This window comes from Euwallacea similis, chromosome 6 (genome assembly GCF_039881205.1).
Source record: "Euwallacea similis isolate ESF13 chromosome 6, ESF131.1, whole genome shotgun sequence".
In the NCBI taxonomy this organism is placed as follows: Eukaryota; Metazoa; Arthropoda; class Insecta; order Coleoptera; family Curculionidae; genus Euwallacea; species Euwallacea similis.
In genome coordinates this window covers 6,113,938-6,140,554 of record NC_089614.1, presented here as the reverse complement: position 1 = coordinate 6,140,554, position 26,617 = coordinate 6,113,938, and the positions used below count along the sequence as shown (strand labels likewise).

The 26,617-nt window shown below is 37.0% G+C and overlaps 1 protein-coding gene across 1 annotated transcript; it reads left to right on the top strand.

Annotated features, from left to right (window-relative positions):
- The first annotated feature begins 4,562 nt into the window (after positions 1 to 4,562).
- On the top strand, positions 4,563 to 8,227 carry LOC136409368 (zinc finger protein 423 homolog). Its single transcript, XM_066390822.1, has 7 exons — positions 4,563 to 4,908; positions 4,958 to 5,148; positions 5,205 to 5,528; positions 5,583 to 5,732; positions 5,860 to 6,324; positions 6,823 to 7,051; positions 7,104 to 8,227. Exons 1-7 carry the CDS (start codon positions 4,824 to 4,826, stop codon positions 7,922 to 7,924), a joined length of 2,265 nt encoding a protein of 754 aa, XP_066246919.1. The 5' UTR covers positions 4,563 to 4,823; the 3' UTR covers positions 7,925 to 8,227.
- The last annotated feature ends 18,390 nt before the right edge of the window (positions 8,228 to 26,617 follow it).

Here is a 26,617-nt window from a genome sequence, read left to right as displayed (position 1 = left end):
GACATTTCAGGTAAGCGGTTTCTCAATGAAGTGCTTTAGTGGCTTGTGCGACTGCGCATCGAATTATTATTCCGGGAAATTTAAAACTAACGAAGCAGCAATTCTGTTCATTTACGAATTTCATTGTTACAAAGATACTTTAGTTTATTTTTTTGTTGACAAAAACGTTCCAAGTCAAGCTATTGATATAAGCACGCGGACCATTTTACCATTTGGCTCTCACAACTGCTGAACAAGCCTGAAAACAGACACGTAAATCTAATGGTAAACGGCAAAAGACGGTTTTAACTTATTTTTGTGCACGCTGATTAATAATCGCCAGAAAATATTTGAATTTGTCTTTTAGTTTTTCGTTTGGGTGTACAATTTTTTGCTACACAATATGCTTCTTGAAATAACAAATCCACTGCACGCATTGTGAACTCGAGGAATTCCATCAAGAAGTGCCCATGTTGCTTAAAACTTGTTTCGCTGCTTCGACTCGCCATCTTACGGTGGTAATGGAAGTTAGCCCCCTCAGTAGACGGTTATCTGTGCGTCAGCAAGTGGGCAGTTAAATGAGTGCTTCGGATGTTTGCCGTGAGCCTGCGCTGAACATGTTCAGTATCCGAGAACGCGATCAATATCCCTTTAACCGGATTGATCATCTCAGGCTTGTTACAAGTTTTATTACAACATTTAAATTTTATATAACATTTAATTTATATAACAAACATGCACATGGAAGCTTGAAAATATAGGATGTTTACTCCACAGTTCCATACTTAGTCTGCAAATAGATTTGCCATTTTATCGATTTGATTGGCCCTAAATCGGGAATAAATGGGTATTCGTAAATGAGTAATGGCGAAATTTACTAAATTAAAACCTCCCTTGAAGGCCTCCGATGTGCCAACCCATACATCTGGTGAATTGGAGTTTCCAGATCCTTAGAGAGAAATCTAATTAGCCCCCATCTGAGGGGTGATGAATTTATTAAATATTCCGTGTTGAAAACGTGAGAAATCGGGACGTTCACCTGCTTCCAGCCCACGTGTGTATAAAAGAAGTTCGTGCCTTATACATTAATACATTTATTCATTGGCTCATATGGCGAGAACTTGAAACTGAAATTAATCGATCCAAATGCTTTACGATTCCGTAATTTCAATTAAGAAAATCGTCGCTAATTTCGAAATTGGCTATTTCAGTCTGTTTCCTTAAAACAATGAGCGCGATTTCTGCCATTATTATTAGACAAACTGCTGATTACACCCGGTCTAAAACATAGTGCCGGCTTAATTTGATTTTAAGGGTTTAACAGCGTCCTTATCCTGTCCTCTGTTTTGCCGGAAAGTTCCTATCCACTGTTGTTCTATTATTGTCTAATTCAATGCATTACGGCCAATCCGTAGTCATTCCATGGGGACCAGTTATCTCTACGTTTTGGTCGCCAGGGCCCCATCCGATGCCTTTCGAAATCGACCAGTTTTCGTTCGAAGAAATAAACCAAAAATGAAAATCTTGTAACTACAGTCAGTCAACTATAGTAGTGAATAGACTAGCCTAAATAAGCTCATGCCTCAGTGGTCCCGTGACCTAAAAATTTCACCTCGCCATAGTAATATCGGTCCCAAGGAAATCATGTATATAAAATGGGCTAAGAAGGATGGTTACTCTCCCTAGAGGTGAACTGCGGGAGGGGGCGCTTGCATATCATCTTAAAGTTTAATTGAGTCTTGCCCCTCGGGAACTAAACACCGAGATTGCTTGGGAATTCCCTTGTGAGCAGCTCCTGACTCTCCCGACACCAAGTTGAATCGCAAAGCGTCTGCCTTGACTCGATTTTCCCTTCGTTCGTCGCCACCCAATACCCACCCCCTTTATGCCGTTCTCGGGTACTGATGTTAGTTGCTCATATCTAATATTAATACGTGAAGCTCCAGCTTGCCGATAATAATAATTAAGATCGCATTTTAAACCCAGCTAGCAATTTTGTTTCATTAAAAGTGGAGTGGAGAAAACCCATGTTATGGAACATCTATTCTCGTAGAAACATTTCTAAAATGTGTGCGCTGCGCTGCACCTATAGGCTGAAAAAGAGATTAGGTCATATGGTAATCTTTTCGCCCCTCAAAAACGATTATTTAAACGCATTGGTAGCTGTTACAAAACGTTAACTAACACCGTTATAAAACTGCTTTACAACTTCTATCGGGTCATACAGGGCTAGCCACGCAACCCGTCCGTTAGAAAATTTTTCGCTTCCATTATCGTTGTCCAATGAAATTTGGCTTCAGGCTAGACTCGACCATTTTGAATCCAAGTGAAATGCTTTCAAAATGGCAGCAGTTCCGGTTATACCGGAAGTGGCTACCAACTTCGTTATTTTAAATGAAACCCCCTAGTTTTTTTGTAATTTTCGGATTTCTCGTTAAATTTCAAGGCCAGTTTACATAGTGTCTTAAGCCTAAAGTTTGCCGCTTCCGCGTTATACCGGAAAAATTAAAAATTTTGACAGCGGCGAAATCCCACGGAAATCGGTATTGTGCCCTAACCGCTGTTCTGGGACACAAAAAAGGCGTACCTAAATGAATTTTTTTAATACGCTACTGCCGATGTTATTCCCTAAGATAGATATGCCGCATACATCATAGGAATTACACACTAAATAATATTGAGGACATCCCCTAACATCTAAAGCGCATAATTCAGGATTGCCATACTTTTTGAGACCCCCCTGCACATCTTTTTGTAATTTAAAATTATGCGTAACACTTCTCCCTATAACGCTCGAATTTAACATTTTGCTCTAAATCCAATGCTAAAAGAGATTACGGTTCATTAAACATTGTTGGAAACGCTGTATAACGGATATCGACGCAAAAGTTTCACAAAATAAATTATTTTTGTCGCTACTCTATCAATTAACTCAATCGTCAGAACAATAATGAAATGTTTACATAACAGTTTCATGCGCATTTTATATCAATATTCAGATTGTTGACTGAAGTTAATTAGGGCTCGTGTTATGTAGCGTCAGAGGGAATAATGAGGAATTTGGGGGATGTAAAGCCATTATACCCCGCTGGGTATTTACATTACCCGCAAGTAACTTGTGCGGTATGAGCCCCCATCATACCGCACAACTCGTGATCTCAGTCTGAGTTGTGCGGCAGTTGGCGTATTGCGCAGCAACACCTAAAGAATTTTAGGTCAAGCTTTTAAAGTTCGATATTAATTATGTCGTAAATGAGCTTATCGTTGGAGCTGGACAATGGCCGTGGACTAAATATAGTATGATACTCACTTTCTATGGCCATTATTCCTTCGAGAGAGCTGCAACCCTCGCCTGCGGGTCGGGACGTAAAGGTCTCCCGTAGGGAATAGAGCCTCCCTTAGGGAATAATAATCATAAAAAGCTGGTTTAATAATATACTATTATTGCAGAAAGCAAACTTATCTCTCCCATCCTCGTGCAAGTTTCCTTATAATATGTTCTAAAATTCTTATTAAAATAAATTGCTTTAGCCGAGAAGCAAGTGTCCGCAATGGTTTTGGAATCACTTTTGTATTGGTTCTACGCCAATCATTTTTCGATTGCCAATCACCCCCGAATTAAACCATGCGCTGACAGCAAATCACTTCACCCTTCCACCAATTTATCCATGCAGACCCCTCTCGACACATCACATCGTGGCATTAACCAATTAATTTCTTTTTAATACATATTCATACGTCTGGCTCTTATTTTGGACCCTGAGCGAGGAGAAATTTAAATTGAAAGTGAAAGGGCAAATTAACAGCATTTTACACTTAAGGATGAAGGATTTTTATTCATGGAAATGTATCTAATAAACAATCCAGGTTTCGACATTTTTCAGGAGGATTTTGAGGTTTTCTCGAGCACTTTTGCGGGTATCGAAGCTGAGCGCTTTTAAATGCTTTCATTGCGGGCTTGTCTTGGTTACGCTCGTGCTCATTACGTGTATAAATAAAACTTTGCCGGGCGTTTTTTTTTTTTTTTGTTATAATGTCGAACCTGGCAGCATATAATGTTTATTTCAGAGCCATGTGGCTTTCCAAAGTCCAAGTGGGACCAGTTATTGTTACGAAGCTGTGCCCAAATGGGCCCTTAGAAACTGGAATTGTAACAAAACGGCCCTTCAGTTTTTGTTCATACATACAAAATGCGCGTTTGCCATTTTGATATCTATACACGGCTTGCGAAGTGAAAACTTAAAATTAGACTTTGCCTTTTTGCCGACGATGGCCCATTTCTAATTTAAAGTCGAGATTGTATTTGCCCCATAATTTTCAGTCCCTCCAGGAATGGATCGGGCCCTTTTTCACATTAAACGCCTATCTGGCGTCTTTAAGCCCGCCGAGGGCATGCATGGATTTTCCTCGTGTTAAAAAAATTGCTGATCCCAAATTTCATGTCTTCGGTTGGCCGCGGCTGAAGCAACCGCCAGACGAACATAATCCCCATACATGCAAATGTGGTTGACAAATGTGCGTCAATTTCTTCTCATAACACAATTTCCAGCCGAAATCGCATAATCGCAAACCCTCCACCCTCAAACGCACACCTAATAAGGAAATTGATTTATGAATAAATAATTATCATGCAAATATTCCAATGTTTGTTTTTGAAAAACAAGACAAAAGACGAACAAAACAAGGAAAGAGCACTCCGGCAAGAGCTCTGGATTCGCTTGAGGTTCGTGTATGATGGCAGTCGCGCAATAGAGCTCGAATAGAGCACTCAATTCGCCGGCGCTTGAGCGGGAAAGTCACGTGAATGTTCGCCCCTGTGGTCAATTTTAAATTCTGCCAGTGAAATGAAAATGTTATTCAAAGGGCATAGCACTCGGCTGGAGATGCTTATCGAGAAAATTCACTCGACTAAGGAAAACTCTTGCCAAGGTACTAGTTTTTAGCTTCAGTAATTTTTGTACTCAGATGTCTTGTTCAGATTCAGAAGTGTCGGGAAGTTCTTCGTCGGAAGTGCGACCTACCAGCACAGAGAATTTAGCAGAAATACCTTCAGACTCGCCGAAGTCCCAAAGCTATTCCGACACTGAGGAGGAGAGGGACTGGGATGAACCTTCTAAAACAGCTCCAGAGAACGATGGGTTTCCTAAATCGAGTGCTTCAATCGAGAAGGTACTTAACCTCCCAGTTTTTCTGACCAGATTCGCTATAGCTAAGTTTGAACGTAGGGAGAGAACAGACTCCTTCAATTCTCATGTGGATACTGCCCAAGACAATTTAAACACAAACGCTCCAGAGACCGTCACACCAAATTGCACACAGGAGACAAAAAATACAAATGCTTTCAGTGCGAATCCGCATTTGCCCGAAGCGATCATTTGAAGATTCACATGAAAACTCACGACATGAAGAAGCAGTTCAAATGCAATAAGTGCCACAAAGGGTATAACACTGCTAGCGCTTTTAGCTTTCACGAGAAGAGTCATAAGCAAGATTTAACGAAGACTGCAGTTGTTGGGATTGAGGACCGCGAGGGTCAGGAAACGTTGAAGGTATGAATCAAAATGATGGTATTACCCGATGTTGGATGAAATTTTTTAATGCAGCAAAACACTTCATCGCTTTGGCAAAATGCCCACGATGCGGAGAGTGAAGACATAAAGACCATATGCGTTTATTGTTTCCAGTGGTTTTCTAGCATAGAGTTGTTGAGAGAGCATATACAAACCTGTCATGTAAATGTGGACGATAAAAAGGTAAGATGTATATGCAATAGAAGTGTTATGAAGCGGTTGATTGATTGGCACACCGATGCTTTTGAGCCTTTGTTTTGTTAGATTATGGCGACCTTAAGTGTTATGTAATTTATTTATTTTTTTTAAGAAAAATCCTGACTTAGTGAAAAACTCGCCACACGAGTCAGATTCGGACAAACCCGAGAAAGAAGAATCAAGTTTTACGTTAAAAAGGCCCAAAGAAGAATTTCTCATAGAAGACTCCCCACCGCTTAAGCGCTTACAATACGAAGACCCACTAAAGACGCAGGAGGCCTTCATTTGTTCCTGCTGCTACGAAGCCCTCCCCAACTTTAAAAGTTTCCTGGTACACATGGAAACTCATGTTTCCTCAATCAGATCACGAATATTCCAACACTGTGAGCCCGACTCCAGCGACACCTCAAACACTCCCGCCATGGTGTTTCTGCCCAACTACGTATGTTGTTGCCACTGCAATATGGTTTTTGAGAATTCGGATAAGCTACAAGAACATCTAATAGAGTGCCACGTTGTCACTTTATATAAATGTTCATTATGCGACAAGTTCTTTGACGATGTTCCCACGATGAAAGTAAGAACCGGTATCACAAGTTGAAGTCGGAACATTGGAATTGCGCAAGTGGGAAAGGGACCGCATAACTTTTAATATGCCCCCGACAAAGACCAACGAAGTACGTTAAGAGATTAGGGGTTCAAGTGGGCGGAGCGAGTCCTACTGGCGTTTCTACTTAAACATTTCGGTTCGTATCGATTTCGCTGCTTTTACGGCGATAGATTTTTTAAAAATATTAGAGTAAAATGCAGCAATGTGAATAATGAAAACAAAAAATTCTTGATTCATTGCTGTAACTTACATTAGTAAACATTCCGAAACGGTAAGAGATCTGGACACTGGACTGACTCCGCCCACTTTAACCGCTAGCCTCGCGACCACTTTGTTGATCTTTGTCGGAGGCATATTGAATCTTTCGTGGTCCTTCTCCCACGTGGCAATTCCTATTTTCCGACTTGGACTGGCGATACCTATATGTGCCTATGTAGTCTGTTCTAATAGTTATTGACGTTTTAGGCTCACTTAGATTCGCAGCATATGAAAAGTTTCGAACACTTTGAGTGCCACTGTCTGGAAGAACCAAAACTATTTCATGACAGGGTTTCTGCTGAGCTACACTTGTCCAAGTACCATTCTTCGAACAAAAATTCCGAGGATTGGACGGATTATAAAGGCCAGCTCAATTTGGACTCTATAGGATTGAGAATTCGAGACGAGTATTTAGACAAAAATCCTGCGTCAGTAGGTAGGTGCTCACATGAAAACGCGCGACAAATATCGTTTGATGTGATCTTTAGGTACCCCGAACCATCGCTGTGTTTATTGCAAGGAATTTTGCAAAACCAAAACCGATTTGCAGCTCCACTTGCGTTCTCATCAGTTGTCCGACAAATCCAGGCATAAGTGCAACATCTGCGACGAGACATTCGGATCTCCTTCGGAGTTGGCGAGTCACAAACTGATTCATTGTAAAATTGTGGAGGGTAATGTTTGTATTCCTTGCAAAACCATCATTATGGACGAAGATTCCTTTGTGAAACACCAGCTTAAACATAACGATAGTTCCAAATCTTCTGCCAAGTTGAACATAATTCTGCCTTACATCTGCATCGTTTGCGGCCAGACCCTGCAAAGCGACATGGAGATTGAGATGCACGCCAAATTCCATTTAAAGTTCTTGTCGGAGAGGTCTAATAAAAATAATTGTGTCCCCGATTCCTCGTTCCCATCCGAGGAGCCCGCTTATTCCAACAAAGACAAACCTGTGCATTTTGGGGGTGTATTGGATCCCAACCTAGAACTCCAATGCCACCTCTGCAAGAAGCCCTTCTCTTCGAAGGACAAGCTTCAGGTTCACCTAATAGAGCATAATTTCTTTGGAATTAACCAGTTTAACTGTTACGTGTGTTCCTCAGTATTTACCGGAGCCGCAGGGCTTCAGAACCACCTGATAGGGCACAATCTGGCAGAAAAACCATATCAGTGTTCCAGATGTTGCGAGGGGTTCTTTTTCAGGGCTGAATTGGATAACCACAAGTACCTGCACAGCTTTAAGGTGCAATTTGATTGTTTGAGTGACGAATCGATAGTGCAGGCCAGACATTTTTCTAGCGTATGAGTCGGTTGGGAGTTTTGGGATATTTGTTACTATTAATATGTATCGAGGTTGTTTTTTTATTGTTTATAGCTATTACAGTAGTTTGTAGTTCATCTGTGATGTTGAAAGAAGAAGGGCCGGTGAAGAAGCGCTGGCGGGAACAGTTGTGTCTGGACTGAAGCCAGAGTTGTTAAAAAAAACAGGAATTAGTTTGTAATATTACTAACTGCATTTTCGTTAAATTGTTGTTAAAATGGTCGGTCGTGAAATGTGCCCCAATAGCTCTTTCAAATTTAATTTATGTCCTTTTTTGGAGGATGGAAATATGGGGAGTTATTTGATAATGTAAATTCCTCATTTTTCTCGTCCCACTGTCGAGTATCTACTTTGTCACGCTCAATAGGCATTGTTGCTATCGCCATTATAATTGCGTTGATTCGATAAAATAAACTTCTTTATCACCACAGGCTGTTCTATCCGTAATTTAGTCCAACGCCACGTCTAAGACGTATTTGATTCAAATATTTCAACGAGATTAAATTTGTGGTGAATAAACAATTTTCCTTGTTCCCAAATATACCTATCAGGGTTATTTTGGATATTATGGATAGCGGAGTTGGCGCGAACATGCATATCCACAAGGGAGACCGCGGCTGGAATTTCTCCAGGGAATGCATTAATTTTGTGCCGCCTGGCGCGTACTATACTCCAGGGACTCCCGACCGGGATCCGGATATCTCCCGGGAATAGCTTCTATGTCGAAACCCATTTTGCTTTTATATTTTTTGTATTTTTCATATTTTTTCGGTGCAATTTTCGCCTGACAGTATTAATATCAAAACGAGGGAGGCGCGTGAATCTGGAAATGGAATTGGATAAAATGTTGAATTACTGTAAGTGGCGATTAAAGTTAGAGCTTCCCCTGTAAATTACGGGAGAGTGAGCATAATTACGATAATTATTCGATCTTTTTGAAATTCGACACTGCCTGGGGCGGCAAATGCTCTCGACGCTTCCTACAAATAAGCTTTTTAACAAATAATGCATTCGCATACTATACGAAAGCATTAGCAGTCATTTAAGACAATAATAGAGCGCATTTAGGAGCAGACTGCGAGTGGCTGAGCGGGATCTCATAAAAACGAGACCCTCCCAGAAAACACCCGAGGAAGAGGGAAGTGGGGATAACATTTCCATGTACACACATTATCGTGAAATAGACTTTGATGCCACAAGGCGTGTTAACTTTTATTTATCATAAAGCCCACCTCCAAGGATAAGAAATTCCAAATAGACAAACAGCAAACCAAATTCCAGATAACTAGACAACGTTTGTTATTGCTGGCATTCGCATCCAGGTTTTTCTGGATGGCCGGAAAAATACGCCGGATGATTATTCAGTTGTTTAGTTTGTTGAAGGCAAGTAGCAGCTATTAGCAACATCAAAGCGGTGGAGATTAAAGAGAAAAGTTTCCGAGAGATGGTGGTAACAAAATCACTAAGGGCACATTAGCATTGACTTTACTGCCACGTGTAACAAAGTTGTCTTTATTGCCCTGGGAGGTCAGGAAAATCAATATGTGTTTAGTGCCGCGCGTTTGTAGAGAGCGCCATAAGCTTATTTAGTTAGCATAAGTTTATTTTTCTCTCCATATGTGCATTAGACATGCATAAAAATCGCTAAAAATATGCTGCTTTTGTTAAAATTTTAAAAATCTAGAAAGCGAAAAAATAATATCAGATTTTTCTCGTTAAATGTCTCTGCAAAAGGCACATACTTTTAGATAGATTCTTGATCCTAAATCGAAGTAGACATTTCCAGAGGAATGACGTCAAAATGACGTATCGCAATGTCTTGGAATTAGGACGTATGCGTCATATTGACGTCATCCTCAAGGGATGTCCTACTCTTTAAGATCCAGATTTCGGTCTGTGATAAGTTGACTATCCGGGTTTAATCTTTATGCCAGTAAGGAGATTGAAGGTGAAGTAGAGATTTTTCCATAAGCGGCTGGTAGTGTAGACATAACCTTGGTCAGTATTGATAATCATCGTTTTGGTCCTTACGTTACGGAGTTTCCTTGGCATGGAGTATGCGACTCTGAAATCTCCTTCTAGGGCATCTTGAATGTTTATTTTAATTCTTTTATTCTGGGTTTGCTGAAAGATCGATTCCAAAACATTTTTTTATGAAGTGATATGGTAATGCTTCGATATATTTTTACATGTGTATGTGGCAGTATTTTACGATTTCTGTCTTAACTACACGTGATATCAGCATAAACTATTGATGGAAGGTTTCGCATATTTTTGCATATTCAAAAAGAACATAAAAATTCCATTATGATTATGTTAATACTCTGATTTAAAATGGCGGAAAAATAGGTGATTTTTTTAAAAGGTCCATCACTGCCTGTAAGATGCAATTGTCGGTAATTTGAAGTGTGTAAAAGGAAAGAGCACACAAACCCCATTTTTCTGCTATGTGAAATGAAGCAACAAACCCAATAGAAGAAAACAATTTGAAAAATTGTTGGTTTTTAAAAAACTGTAGTATACCAGTGACTTTTAAAGTATTTTAAACTATGCATGCTCAGTGCTGCAGAGGTTCTTTTCGATATAAAATCTTGAATTTAATTATAGCAAAAAAACATTGATGTGCTGGACTTGCAGAAACTCTGAGGAGCAAAGTATTTTCGTGAAAATCTAAATTACATAATTTTAAGTTTTGTAAAAAAAATCAGTGCCGTAGGGAAAGTGGTAAAAACTTCAAAAGAGTTTGTGCAAAAAAGATGACGCTTATCACTCATAATATTAAAACCGCGAAGAAATCGTTTTGAAGAGAAGAAAAAAAATGTGAAAGCTCCAAAGAAAAAGTCGTAATTTTCTATAGGGAAATTGAGAGCCCATAAATCCTAATTTGACCTCCATGCTAAGGGAAAATCAAGGACGTATCTAGAAATGATGTATTAATAAAATCGGCAGAAAGCTCTATTTTATCTTGCTAAATATGTAAATTTTGTATGAGTTCCAAGAAACCAAGGACGCCACTGGTTTTTGGAAATATTGAAAAATCATAAAAATTTTTAGTTTTATAAATTTGCAGGATACTCCAATTTCCCTCAAGATTTAAGGTTTGTGCAGAATCAGGAGGCGATATTGAATAACTAATCTACGTTTCCCGGCAAATTTTCCTATGATAAGTAGAACAATTGCTAAGTCTAATGCTTACAAATATAATATGACTAAATGTTTTATTGAGATTAGGAAAAATTCACATTTAGTTTCTCAATTGTGGTGGCACAAGTTCGATGGAGATTAAAGTCTAGTGGTACGAATTCGACTGGAATTTACGATCCAAGACTTAAGTAGAAGAAGACTTAATGTACTATAGATTAATTTAAGCCTAATCTGTATGAGGCTTAAAAAACTATATCCATTTCAGGGTTCGATTTTAAACGAAAAAACTGTAAAAAACATTTATTTATTACAAATTTTCCTACTCAAACAAAGTTAAGAGTTAAATGTGAATTTTTCCCAGACTGAAGAAAGCATTTTAGTGATATACTATTCACAATTCATTAGCTTAACAATTTTTCAAATGTGGATTCAAATTTTATATCAATATATTGAATTCTTGCTTTGATTGTTTGCTTTGTTTGCTATTGTTTCTGTTTCGTTACATGCCATAGAAATCATGAAGATTTTTTTTCGGAGCTTGTTGTGAAAAAACGTAGGGAAGAACAACCTGCACGAATACTGGGTAGCTTAATTTGAGTTTTGTGACCATTTAAATTTGTTGTTTTTTTCCAGGAGAGCCCAATCATATTCCTCGTTTGGATGGCGACCGGAATCTCATTGCAGAGAAGCCGATAAAGCGGAAGATAACCAACAGAGGCTTTTGTGCAGGATGGCTCAACGAAGACTTTGCACCTCAATTTTCAGTATTTGAAATGAAAAAGTGTAAAACCCCTCGAATCCATCAGTTTCTCTTTCGAGGGGAACGATTTATTATTGTATTTTTAACCCCTGAACGAGGCGGTAGTTACCCCCAAAAATTTCTAATGCAAAGGGGTGTCGGGTGATATTTTATTTTAAAGGTAGTTGGACTCTCATTATAACCTTTAAGTTTGAAGTAATTGCCATTATCCCCGTTGATATGACAGCTTGTCAAAGTCTGTGGAAAAAGCTTTTAGCTAATCACAATAAAAGCTGCAGATTTCAATATGAGGGTAAGAAGAGCTTTAAAAGTCAGATATCACTGAATCATTTTGACGGAGGTGAGTTTTATCGTTATTAATCGCATAATTCATGAATTCTTACCCAATTAACGCAAAGTAACGCTTTGAATAAAATTTATTTTATTGCATGGAGGCATATGACGGCCATTTCCAGCATTTAATAAATTGATCAGAAAAGCAATGTGAACACTTTTTTTCGTTTACCCACGTTTTTTAACAAAAATATTACAGATAAAGAAACGTACTCTTTTAAATTTTTAAAGGATACAACTCGCTCCCGTTAAAACGATTCACTGATATTTTACGATTAAAAGTCTTCCTACCCTCATTTTGAAGTCTGCAGCTCTTATTGTGATAAATTAATTATTAACTACACTCTATCTAAATATTGAGAAATTAGTCATCGCAATAGGTCACACAAAAAATGGGTCAGAGATAAACATGAATTGCAATCACAGTGGTTCGAAATGTTGCTGAATGGTCAAAAGCAAAATCACATTAACTCCCTCATCCCTGCGTCCTAATGGGCTTTAGTTGTCCATGGTGTCAGGCGTCTATATGTGGGATAATATGGGGACAAGACAAAATGCGAAAAAATCAGATGACTACATGAGGATGCAGTTGTCCCTGTGATGTTGCGGAGGGCTACATAGCTCATGTTCAGAAATTATCGTAAATTATCAGGTACACGCAAAAATAAATTTTACTTGGGAGACCTATCGGTACTTGAATAAATTCTTGACTAAGTACTAATAAGAAATCAGCATTTATCAGGGTCATGTATAAAAAAACTGTATATGAATCGCATATTTAAATTTACGACTAATAAGATATTTTAAAATTTCCAATATATTGGACCAAAAGACGATTTATCAGGCATCTAGACATGTTTTGCCGCTTTTTTGTGTAGCCTATAGCGATGACTAATTTCTTCAATATTTAGATGAACTATAGAAGCTTTTTTCCATACAGGTTTTGACAAGCTGTCATATAAACGAAGATCAATGGCAGTGACTTCAAACTTGGAGGTTCCAATTAGAATACAACTATCTTTCAAATGAGGTATCACTTGGCACTCCTTCCCATCAAAAATTTTGGGGGTGACTGTCACCCCTGTTCAGGGGTTGAAGATACAATAAAACATTGTCCCTCTCGAATCAAAAATCGACGGGTCCGAGCGATTTTACACATTTTCATTTTAAATACTGAAAATCGAAGTGCAAAGTTTTCGTTGGGCCACTCTGGGTGTTCCAGTTGGTTCTTATGTGATGCATTTGGCAATTAGCTATCTGCGATTTCAGAGGAGGAAACCCGGCAAATGGAACTTCAATAAACTACTGTGTGCCCACGGATGGGCTTCACTATACTTGTAAAAATTTTTATTTTTAGTTTTTCGAAAAAACGTCATTCTTCATCATTTTTTTTTGGCTTGCTGCATAAAAACGACATCATGTTGAGAAACTTTGATTTTGATATACAGGGCGCGCAAAAAATATGAAAATATAGATTTTCCAAATAAAAAATTTTTGAAGCATTAAAATGAAAGAGCTTAAAAGGAGAAATCGAAAAGTCGAATAGTTTTTCGATACGATTTGTGGTTGCTGTGATGTTTTATTTAAAAATTAAATCGCTGGAAAAAAATAAATAATTTATTTAACTTATTACACTAAGATAAATGACAAATAGTAAAATTTGTTCCACATGGAGCCCTCCAACGTCGATACATTTCCCCATCTACTTTTCAAAATAATACGCAGTTAATGGAATCAAGTTAAGACTTGAATCAAAAAACTGAAATATTGAAAATCACAGCAACCACAAATCCCATCGAAAAACTTTATTCGGCTTTTCGATTTCTCCTTCTAAGCTCTTTCATGTTGATGCTTCGAAAAAGTTTGATTCAAACATTTTTAATTTGGAAAATCTCCATTTTTACATTTTTTGCGCACCCTGTAGGTCAAAATCAAAGTGTCTCAACGTGAATTGTTTTTATGTAATAAGCAAAAGAAATGACGAAGAATGACTTTTTTTCAAAAAGCTGAAAATAAAATTTTTTACAAGTATCGTGCATTGCTTTCGCGAATACACAGTATGGTTTTCGGGGTGTGTTGGGAAAGGCAAGATGTCCTACATAACGTTTCGCTGCTTTCAACTCCATAAAAGTACGTTATTTTTCAAAAGTACTGCAGTAAAAATATATTAAGCGAAGTTGGGCCATCGCTCATTTTCAATCTAAACGCGTCTTTAAACGATGTTGATCTAACTTTACGAGTCCGAAAGTTTAAGGGGGGTGATTTAATAGGTTTGGAAAAATAGAAGCTGCGCCCGTTATTTCTATTATAAAATAATAAATTTTGATAAATTTAGCAGTAAAGCAGAAATATCGCTAAAAAGAATATAGAAAGTTTAAACCATAAATGGGATTTTATTTTCAGTACATAAATTCTGGAGCTGTCATAAAACTTTCTGAGAGTTATGTGTACAGTCGCGGAGTTTTAGTTTAATTTTGTATCTAGAAATAGTTTCCAATTACAAAAATTCACGGTTACAATTTGTCGGCCAATTTGGTCGCTATTTTGTCTCTCTTAGCGGCATCTGAATTTTTAAAATCTTTTCCGTCTTTAGGACGGTGGCTGTTTCCTAAGCACTAACTGCGCTTAGTTAACGAGGTCTCGCGCAGCATAAGAAACAACAAACACATACGTAAGCATCATCGGCAGTAAACTATCCGAGCCTTCTCAGCCAATCGAGAAGTTTTACGAGGCACTAAAACTCAGGAATTGATTATTCGCCTAACCCGAATGAAATATAAAATTTGGATAACTTTCCAACTGGAATCAAATGCGATCAGCCGTGATAAGTTTGGATAGACGAGAATCCAGAAGGATGCTGAGTCTGGGCTTGAGCAGAACGTAGGATGCGCGGCATTTTCCGTATAGTTTTCGCTTTTGGAGGGCCGCATCCACTGGTTTCGCCAGTTTCTATCGTCGTGGATTTCGAATGTTACTGTATAGCTACCGTGTGCCGTCCGAAAATGTAAAAACTCGAAGTTTCCCTTTGGTAAAACTGGACCAAAAACTCGGTCGGGGATGAAATCGCTCAGTCTGTCGCTGACAGGGCCTCGTTCGCCGATAAGGTTAAACACTCATTATTTAGTTGTGTTTTGCGTTTTGTGCCGGCTTAGAACAATTTTACAATATGAATAGGTTCTATAAAGAAAAGCCGGAATTAGCCCACTAGAACCACACTAATTTGAGTTGCAATTGTAATCACTTCGATATGGCGAGGGCTCGAGGAAATCGAAAGTGAAGTTGTTAAAAGGATGACTAATAACTTTGCTGAAAGTTTCGTTTTAACGATGCACACACCCACACACGCATTTTTGTTATAAAATACAAATAGCTAATTTCACACAATTTAAATATTCATTTCGATACGTTCCATAATGTTTATAACAATGTATGAGAAACTCCTGAAAGTAAAGCAGCCGCTACATATGAAACACCTTCGGGTCGGTAGTTCTGGATGGATTTAATGAGGATAGTTATGCCTCATTAAAGAATAATTTATGTGGGGAAGCAGGGATTTTTTAAGCCGCGATATTAGGAAAAGCGTTGCTGGCAAATTAATGAGTTTGTGTACTGGGAGGTATACAGGGCGGAACAGGCAAATGGGCTAAATTCAATGTTTGCATATTTCGACATATGCGGAAAAAATATCGAAACACGTCAATTTTAGGTTCTGAAATTACATCCTGTAACGTAAAAGTTTCATCCCTTCGTTCAACCTTCTTTGCTTGAAAATTGCAACCTCCAAATTTTTAAATTGGAACTTTGAGTGTTTGATGCTTCATTTGAAAGATCTATTTACTCTCTATTCAAAATTGCTATGGTTTTAAACTTTACTTCAAAGAACAATAGAAAAACAATTTTCATGTAATTGACGAAATTTTCTACAATAAACTAAAAACTTTTTAACTATACCACTTCGTTATTGATATAATAATAAAATATCAAAACAAATCAATCTCAATATATATCGATTTAACTCTTCCAAATTGGTGGCTAGGGAAGCTAAGATCGTTAGAATGGCCAGCACGATCACCTGATCTCAATCCATTAGAGTTCTTTTTATGGGGATATGTGAAGAGTATAGTGTACAAAATTAATCACGCGATCTAGCTGATCTAAAAAGACGCTTGCGACTAGATCGGTTACGCCTCAGATGTTTATTAATGTTAAAAGACATCTTTATGTATGGCTAGAATACTGCCAAGAGGTTTGAGGCATGCATTTTGAACATCTCATAGAAGATTGAGATTGATTTGTTTTATTATTTTATTAAATTATCAATAACGAAGTGCTTTCAGCTATTAGGTTTTAAGTTTATTGTAGAGAGTGTCGTCAATTACATGAAGTTATGTTTTTTCTATTATTATTCGTAATAAAATTTAAAACTAAAGTAGTTATAGAAAATAAAAATATTATTTAAGATATCACAAATCCATATTTTCAATTTAAAAATTGGGGGGTTGCAATTGTCACGCAAAAGGGGTTTTTAAGGATAAAATTTTTACGTTATATGATGTAATTTCTGAATGTAAAATTGATATATTTCGGTATTTTTTTACATATGTCGAAATACGCTGATACGTCATTTGACCGTTCCACCCGGTATTTCAATCTACTGCAGTCACTTCAGCCTCAATTTTACAGAAATTTGACGCTCTCCTTTTAACAGGCATTAAAGCTATATCAAAAATTCCTCACGCGTTTTTAGCTTTTCCGATTTACCATTGTTCACTTTATATTAAAGGATCAACGTTCTGAGTCAAATAAATTTCGTTCTTAGGAATTTTCCAGCTGCATAAACCCCTGGTCTATCATTTGCTATTGAGACAATTTATTTACCAGATTTTTCTATATCCATCTTCTTTAATGTGGAAATGTAAGTTTGCTCGACTATAGTTCGTATACTGGGAGATTTCAGGATTTAACGAAACGAATAGAATTCCTAAGTCGCTATAATGATTGACAATGAGTGAGTGGATGTATCTTCTATGTAGGAAATAACTTTGAACACCACTATATCCAAGTGCTTTATGTGTAGAAATTTATTGTGTATCAAAGTCAATTGAGTCGTTACACAGGGCCGTTTTTTACGTCATGGTTTCAATTTTGGAAAAATGATTTAATGAAATAAATTTGCTTTGTGCAAAAGTTTGATATACAGGGTGGCAGTTAATTTTTCAAATTATACTTCCAACTGCATCAGTTTTTGAGATATTTATTCTAATTTTTTTTCTGTAGAAATCAATAGACTGATATAAAGCGACTGTTAAAATCTACAGAACAATATTTTTCATGTTATTCTCTAACTCATTTGGCTTAACAAACCGCTTTAGAGCACGTCACTGGTTGCTCTACTATCAATGAAATTTAACATAGGTCCCTGACTTATTATTAAATCGAAGCTGTTGTCTTATGAAAATTCAATGGTGTAGTACAAATTACGTATTTTTTAATAATTCTACGATATTTCTTTCCTCTAGGACGCTCATCTATTATTAAATGAATCTTGAAACTTCTCAAATTGCAGCATACAGTTAAAGCCACTTTCTTACAAGAATTCGAAAAAAATTGCGTTGTGCAACACAAGTTCTTTTTAATTTGCGCGATTTTTATAGACTTCCAGAATTTCTGTTTTAATTCGTCCCTTCTATTTGCGCCACTTCTAGCTATTCTTTGAGGAAAAAAATCAGTGGCGTAGCCGGAATAGTTTCCAAATAAGACCCTTTAACACCGTTTTGTTTTTTATATCTTCCACGATTTTCTAATCATGTGGCATAGTCTTAGGTAATGCACGCGGTTTCTCTATTAGTTAAAACAATTCGAATTTACATGATGTGTTTTGTTAAATGGAAAAAAGAGGATAAAGAAGGTTCTAAATTGAGCAGGGAATTCAAATTTTTGGAATGAAATGGTAACGGGGCGGAATGGTAAATTTTATGGACTTCCCATAAAAAAGTTCAGTAGAGTAAACAAAAGACAGAAAAAAGGCGAATGCGTTTTTCAATCCGAAACAGAATAATGCTCCAACAGGGTCCTGGGAGGGGAGAGGTATCGGGATTGTCTCGTCTGTCTTGTTAGGCACAGGGTGTTAAGTATGGTCCAGTTGTGGTGATTGTCTTTCCATTTCGCTTCCAACTGCGGAGGTCTTTCTGTTATTCTAGTCGATTGTGTCCGTTCGTGTAAGAGTTCGTTGGATGGGTCGTGAAGAGGGTTTCCAGGGTGTCTTAACTTTGCAATTAGTCTTAGTGCCATCTGTTCTGTAGTTTGTGTGTGTTTCCTAGTTTCGTCAGTCGCATTTGCTCTTAGTATATGTCTGTAGTCCAGCAGCGGTCTGCTGATAGAGTTGGTGGCCGTTTTGGCATTAATTGCCTTGTCCTTGTATGTTATTCTCGTCTTTTAGTGAAGTTCGTTGTCGATTATTATCCTTAGGTATTTTACGCCGCGTTTTAGTACAGTTTGACGACGGTCTGCTGTTATCGTTGGGGATTATTATAAAAAAAACGATTTTCTAAAGAAAGTTTGACACCCCGCACCTTGAACACCCTGCATCTGAAAACGAAGCATTACCGAACCTATGTTTATATAAATTTTTCGTCTTAGAATCGTCCAAAGAATCACCCCTAAAAGCCTGGCCACGTACCCAAACAACACCCTGCACATCTCAAAAACTGCGAGAGGTGTCGAGGTTCCTCTAAGATAAATTCAACAAAAACGCGTTATTTGTTTCCGTTAGGAGGCGAGCGTCCTGTATTACTGTTTTGAAATTATTCTGATTTTTAAAGCAGCTTGATGACAAGCCGCATAATATTCTTGTCTAAATTACCTTTGCCCATCACTTTTCCTCGGTGGATGTTTTATTAGTTTTTAGTTTCAGGAATAAATTTGCACAATTTTAAAATTCCCATTTGAGGCTCCTGCAACTTATTTCTAACCGTAAGGAAAACTAATTTATAATTTAAATTAGTTTGCCAAACAAACTGTCGTTTGCCTCTCGCCCTATACAGGTGTTCAAATTAATTTAAGTTACTTCTGGTTAGTTTGATAGTCCTCAGTGACCCGCCGGTGTTATTAATGTTTTCGTAGGTGTAGAATCGGTGGAAATGTCCTTGTTATTCTCCATGTAAAATTTTTGCCGTATAATTATTCACGTCCCCGCTTTACAAAAAGGACTGCTCATACAAAGAAATATTTGATCTCCCCAGTTTTCTTCCAGTGTTATTGAAGCCCTTTTGTGGAACGTTTCATCGAGATGAGTTCCTTACACGCTATCTCTGTTGGAAAGTATACGGCGTTTTCAAGATTAGTCTCCTAAGATCTTGTTTGCGCCTCATCTCGTTGTTAAATGAATAGCCCTGTTTTGCTAAAATCCTGCCGAATGTAACGATAAAATTCCCTCTGCTTTTTTGCATACTCGTAAATCTCATATAAGCTTTTGCTATCGATTTACCTCGCTTTGCCGCCATTCGCCTTAAATAATCGTTTTTGCGTTGCATTATAAATTTTGCATTGGATGAGGTATCTGGCGAATTAACTCTTTTAATTATTTACAGTTAATTACGTTGAGTTTAATCGCACTACAAGGGGGCAGAGGTTTCGTACTCCGGGAGCGCCAACGAGGCGGAGCTGCAGCAATAAACACCCCCAGACAAACTTAAGGGATCACTATGATATTTCCAGTTTTTTTCCTCTGAGATATCGAAGACCCAAAAAGAGGTATATTGACCGAGAGAATGAAAAATAATTGTTCAACTTAATTTTTGCTTTTTAATGAAATTTAAAAAAATGCATGAAAACATACTGCTGCTTATTTGCATTTCGAATAACAACGAATTCTGTCATTAGCAAAAATGAAATTTCAAGTATCAAGGTATCAAGGTGTTGCGACAGTTCTCACAAACACTTTATTACTGTATCACGGCGCAGAGAAGACAGCTAAGGGATGAAGAAGCAATTGGAGTGACAGCTCTGATGGAAGGAAGGTTTAGCCAAAGAGGAATTGCGAATGGGCTACAACGTCGCAGTGGTGTCAAGAGTGGTGAATCGCTACCAAAAGACTGGTAATTATTCCCGCAGAAGAGAACAAGGGCCGCCCGAGGGCAACTTCTGCAAGGGATGACCGTTTCTCACCGTTACGTGCTCTTCGAGATTGACACGCTACTTACTGGCCCTAATTTTTATTTTCTTCTACAAAACTTCGGAAACGTTCCAGTTTCTGAGCGCACGGCAAGAAGAAGGCTTAATGAGTGCGGATTGATATCTCACCCCCGAGCTGCTGGGCCACTGCTCACCAGAGAACACGATGTTCAGAGATTAAGATTTACTCGATAAAATCTAGATTGGACTAATGCCCATTGGGCGCACGCATTATTCTCGATTGAATCCAGATTTTGCTTAAAATCTCCAGATGAACGCGAAAGGATATGGAGGCTAGGCGGACACTTTGCACCCTGCAATTTTTCATAAAGAACAAACTTCGGTGGTTTAATTGACAAAAATATCAGGGCAGCATTATAAGTTTTGCAGATTTTAGAAAAGCTTTTTCCAAAATATCTCGCAAATGGTGCAAAGAAAAATTTTCATATTTTACGTGCAAGTCCCTCGTAAAAGGGCCTTCAAAAAAGTCTAATACAATTTAGCGCTTGAACAAACAAAGAAGATAATATTAGATGGTATTGAAATTTACATAGCTTTTCCTATGGTCGGTCCGGCGACGCAACACTCGATATATTCTTGAACCTCTTATGGTGCGTTTCACCCTATTTGTGGGCCTCAGTTTTCATTAATGCATAACCCAATATAGCTGGAGGTATTCAAGAATATCTGCATGAAGTTGAAGCTTAAATTATGGATTGGCCTGCAGGAAGTCCTTACATGAATCCGCTAGAACACATGTAGAACATACTTGGAACACGGGTGAGAGTAAGACAACTGTAAACATTTAAAGAATTATGAAATTGTTTGCTTGTGGGTGGGAAATCGTTCCTCAAGAAGAAATTAGAAAGTTAATAACAGGAATGTGGTGAAGAATGGAAGCTGTCATCAATGTTAGGGAAGGAAACGCCAGCTATTAATTTTTAAATGTATCATCCGTTTGTGATTTTTGGCTTTTTCGCTTTATGTGCGATCCTTTGGTCTTAAATAAAAAGTGATGCTTAATGTAGATTTTGAATTTTATCTGACAATATACGAATGATAATATCGTAAGTGTCACTTTAGAATATCGCGAAGCAAAAATAGTCGGAAATGTTGAAGTGATCCTTTAATTTTATTCGGGCTGTAAATGTTCTTCTTAAATTTTAAGTTCAATATTTTCCAATATTGTCGGATTTATGAGATGTAAAAATACCATGAAATCTATATTTAAATCATCTCTACGTTCAGTGGATCTAATGTGGCCAAAATGAAAATTCGATTTTACGAGTGAGTAAAGTATTTATTAAATGCTTAATGCTCCATCTACTATTTATTTTATTGACTGAAAATTGGTAAATGCGATCAAGAGTGTTTAAATAGGCTTTAAATAAGTTAAATTGGGGCACTGAAATCCTCATAGTAATTTTCGGCTGAAAGCAAAGTTTAATGCAGCGTTCGTTTTCCTGCAGTGGAAAATATTTTCCATTTTCGTCGTTCAGTATTTGTATTACGAAAATATTAGTACCTGCTAACGACAATTGAAAGCCCTCATAAATGAAATATATCGCCCTATTGAAACACGCAGTTATGTAGAATTTATTCAGCCGTCACTTGCCGCAACGTTATGAAACGAAAGAAAGTTGATAGTAGCTATTTTGTTCATACATACATAGTAGAAATAATATCGAATTGAATTTTATTTATTGCACTTGCACGTGTATACTCATAAGACACTGTTACCGATATATCTTTCGTGCACAGGGTTCGCCTTTAGCAATTGACACACCCGGTATATGGAAAATGCATTTTTTTTTAAATGTATTTTTGAACTTTGTATTTTTGTTTTTTGGAAGAAACCTAACATTGTAAAAATATTTCCAAACTGAATGACCTCCGGTCAACTCCGAAACTGGCCCTTGCTTAATTTTTTTTAACAAAAATGAATTTTTTTTAGAAAATAAACACAAGTTTCATGATACAATATAGTACCGATTCTCAACTGTTTTTTATTTATTTTGATTTTTACGGCTTTCTTGACACTGTGTAGCTAAAACTTAATTATCTACAAAACTATTGGATAAATCGAAGGATGAAGGGAAAAAACAAGGAATGTCACACTTTTCTCGAAATTGAGGTAATGATATCCTTTAACGGGTATGAAAGGGAACTGCTAAAAAACTAAAAGCGCTCAGTAAATATGCGTATTTGAAATTTTTGCGCGTAACCCACCGTCTAGATTTAATTTGTTTATTTTTTTATTTACGTTTTAGATATGTTAGAAGTTCGAGATTCTTTCTCCTACGTTTACAACTGTAAGATTCAATTTTCCAATAATATACCGTAATACATTTGATTTATCGGTTGCGATGGTTTGAAGATATTTAGGTGCAGAAGTTAAAATTCCATTTTTCTCAAAACAATGACAATGTGATTATTTCCCTTCTCCCTTAAATTGATAAAATAAATTTAAGTTACTGGAATATTAAAAGGTTTTTATAAACAATTAACGAATTAAGAAAAATATTTGAAAAAGTTTTCGAAAAAAATTATCGAAATTTATAATTTTTAAATTCAAAAAAAGCATTTTTCCAAATAGTACCCTACAATTATTTTTGCCCCATTAGATCGGTAGAAAAGAAATGAACCAATACGATACACATACATCATAAGTAGCAAAAATGAATACTTTTTGAGCAAATCGAAAAAAGCTATAAACTACTTTATAATGCGTACTATTTATTTCGATTTTTTGTTTTGTTTTTTACTATGTCAAGTCGTTTCCACAACAAAAAAATACAAGCTTTAAAAACATACTATGAGTGCTCGTCATAAAAATTGCAACACCAAGAAACAATGCGTATATTTTAATGAAACTTTAGAAATATACTACGAATGAACCAAAGTCCAGAAACTCTTTAAAATTCAAATAATGTGCATAACTACCTTGAGAATTTACGCCTTCAGAAACTCGGCTGGGCATGCTTCTAAGCAAATGGTCGATTTCCTCTTGAGGTAGTCTATCCAAGGCAACTTGAATTGCATTTCATAACTCTGCTAAAGCACGTCACGGGTTCTCCAATGTAGTAACTCTTCTTCCTGTCATGTCCCATACGTGTTCGATGGGGGAAAGATCAGGAGAGCGTGAAGGCCAAGGAAGCACATTAACATGGCGACGTTATAAATGAGCCGTAGTTGTACGGGCAATATGTGGCCGGGCATTGTCTTGCTGGAAAAGCATGTTTCCCATACGCTGAATGTACGATATAGCTATTGGTTCTAGCACTTCCTGCATGCAACGGACGGTGTTATATGTAAAATCTGATCAATCATACTACTACTACGGCTAAATACGTGTAGCAATTTTGATCGAATTTGATGTGTTAATTCTAGGTGTTCCAAATTTCATGATAAGTAGTGTACATTAAACTTGTAATTTCCCGTGTACGGATGGCGCCAGCTCCCAAAGGCGAACCCTGTATAGCTGCTCTTAGCGCATCATGCTTTTGACGTCAGATGAAAGTCATACGAGAATTGTAAACAGGAATAAGCTTTTAGATCCAAGAACGTTACTTTACCGTGAATTGATGTCTAGGATTATTAGAGACCCAATTAAACCACACCTCCAATATAACCAATAATAGCAATTACTTCACCGTGTAATTTATTATCAGCGAGCGAAATTCCCATTAGGCAATACCCCATCCGTTATCTTATTTTTTCAGCCAAATTTGCCAGTATTTCACACCTGATAGTTTGTGAAGTGTTTAATTACCGATTACATTTAACCATCTTCTGCCAGCATATTTTGGCTTCCGTGTCTGCTGGAATAATTCCAGGATACATTATGATGAAATGGGACAACAGGTGCCTGTGGGTCCTGGTTAACACAATGTTAACGATATTTTTTCATTGCGCTCAATCTGGGTTTCGTATGAAATTCCCTAATCATCCTAAACTTTTTATATCACGTGCTAAAACGATCCCCGTAGTGTATAAATTTCTAATTTAGCTAATCTGCCGTTATGTGTACGTAAAAGTTTAAACTTCAATTTTCCAACAATTTATTGGTTTTTCGCTTCCACGTTGTTTTGTTAATTTCCCTATCTGGCCTTTAGAAAGAATAAATTTATTGAATGTTATTCAAACACCGTGAAAATATAACTTCACAAATTCGGTGCGCCTCTCATGTTTTGTGAACAATTTAGAATTTTACCCTTAAATTTTTTAATGTTAGCTAAGATTAAAACTTTTCAATATAAACTAATAAATAAACTAGTCTGGCTTTAAACTTTTTTCATTTTCTACCATCTGCCGATGCATATCAATATCGAGCAATATTGAAAAACGTTAGGGAAACTAATTTGGTCTGTTTAGTTAAAATTTTTTGACCTAAAAAAAAAACTTAAAAACAAGCTCAATACTTTAAAATGAAAGTCCTTTAAGCTATACGTTTCCTGCCGATATATAGGGTGACTCTTAAGTAGGGGTTTTCCTTTTAACCCGACGTAGGTTTCAAAAAACTAAGCAAAATCTTCATGTAACATTTTTTTGAGACCTCAAAAAACAATCGAAATATGCGGGTATAAAAGTTTTTATAGATAACAAAACCTTTAATTAGTATTCGCTGCGGGACCGGCTACAAAAGATGTTCGAAATTGTTTCCATTGATTTCATTTAGACAAATTGTCGCTCGCCTTATCTACGACTCTGTGTACATGCAGTTAGAAGAGATTTTTTCCTTGAATTATTTCTGCGGCGTTTTCTATACATTCACGCAATTCTGCTACTGTGTTAATTTCAACCATAAATACCAAATTTTCATACGACCCCACACATAAGGATCACATGGATTTAGATCTGGTGGTCTCGCGGGCCTCTTATTGGTGCATTGCGACTTATCCACCTGTTAGAAAATTCCTTATTTAAAACGTTTCGTTTTTTTTTACTTTTTTTTATACGCGCATATTTCTGTTGTTTTTGAAATATCGCATCAAAATTTTGCTTAGCTTTTTGAGATTTTTGTTGCGTTGAAAGGAAAACCTTTATTTAAGATTTACATTGTGTGACCCAAGTCAGGCGACTCAAATAACAGGTTTCTTTCAAAAAGAGTTTAAAATAATTTGCGGAACAAAAACATTCTTTAATTCCATTAGTTTCTCAATATTTGAACACTTTACCGTCTAAACTCAATCAACTGGTCGGTCAGATTCTGAAATCTTCTAAATAAATAGCGGTTACAAAGTAAAATCTCTATTTTTCCCTTTTCTTTCCGTTTCTCGGAGATACTGGTCTTCCAAGAACTTCCAGACTTTATAGTTTTAACATTCAGCCCTTGCGAACCACTCTGTTTTCCAATATTTACTCCTTTCATCTACCGCAGATATATTACATTTTCCACATACATGAAATAATTGTGGAAGTTTATTATGTATTTTCATATTTATTATTTTATATTTATACGTACATGTGACGAGATCCGAATTAGAATATTACTTGAATCAAATGTCTCTTGTTTCACATGATATATTGGTTTCATTCACACGCTATGTGGGACTTCTCCAGGTTTAGGATCCCCAGGGTTGTCGCTAGATCTCCTGTTTGTTGTGATGGTATGAGCCTTCCAGTTTCCTGAAATCGCCTCTTCCTACCTTATTATTTTATTATTAGATTCTACTCGATGATTAGGTTTTTAGGCATCGAGTTTGTAATTGTGTTACTGCCATCGTCAAATCGTGTATCGTAAAGTTGATCGAAGGTTCTCTCCTGTCCATCTTCTGCTGTTAACATTTCCTGTCATAGAAATTTTATGTCAATTTTAATAATAACTTTTCCATGAACAGGGGACAAGTTAATTGTTTCCCGGAAAACTTCCATTCCCTCTTTCGTTAAATCGCTATAAAGAAAAATAAAGCGGCTTAAAGTGGGGCTGAGGAATATCAACACCATATTAACGGATTTAATTAAAACGGAAATTAATTTGAAAGTTATTTATTGCAAAATAAACCAAAATCTCGGATTACGACTTAAGAAGCGGTGCATCATAAATAAGACATATTCCTAAACGCATGTTGTCCCTCTAGCTGAGGGACGGACCGCAAGGATTAACGTCTTTGCGAAAGACGGAGTATTAGGAATTGGATTCGTTTAATTTTTTATGTATAAACTTGAACGCTATCTATCTTAAGCTCGTTTTGGCTCTTCCGAAAATGTTTTGGATAAATTGGTGATTATCCATCAAAGTCTAAGTCCAATTTAATCCCGATTATCTT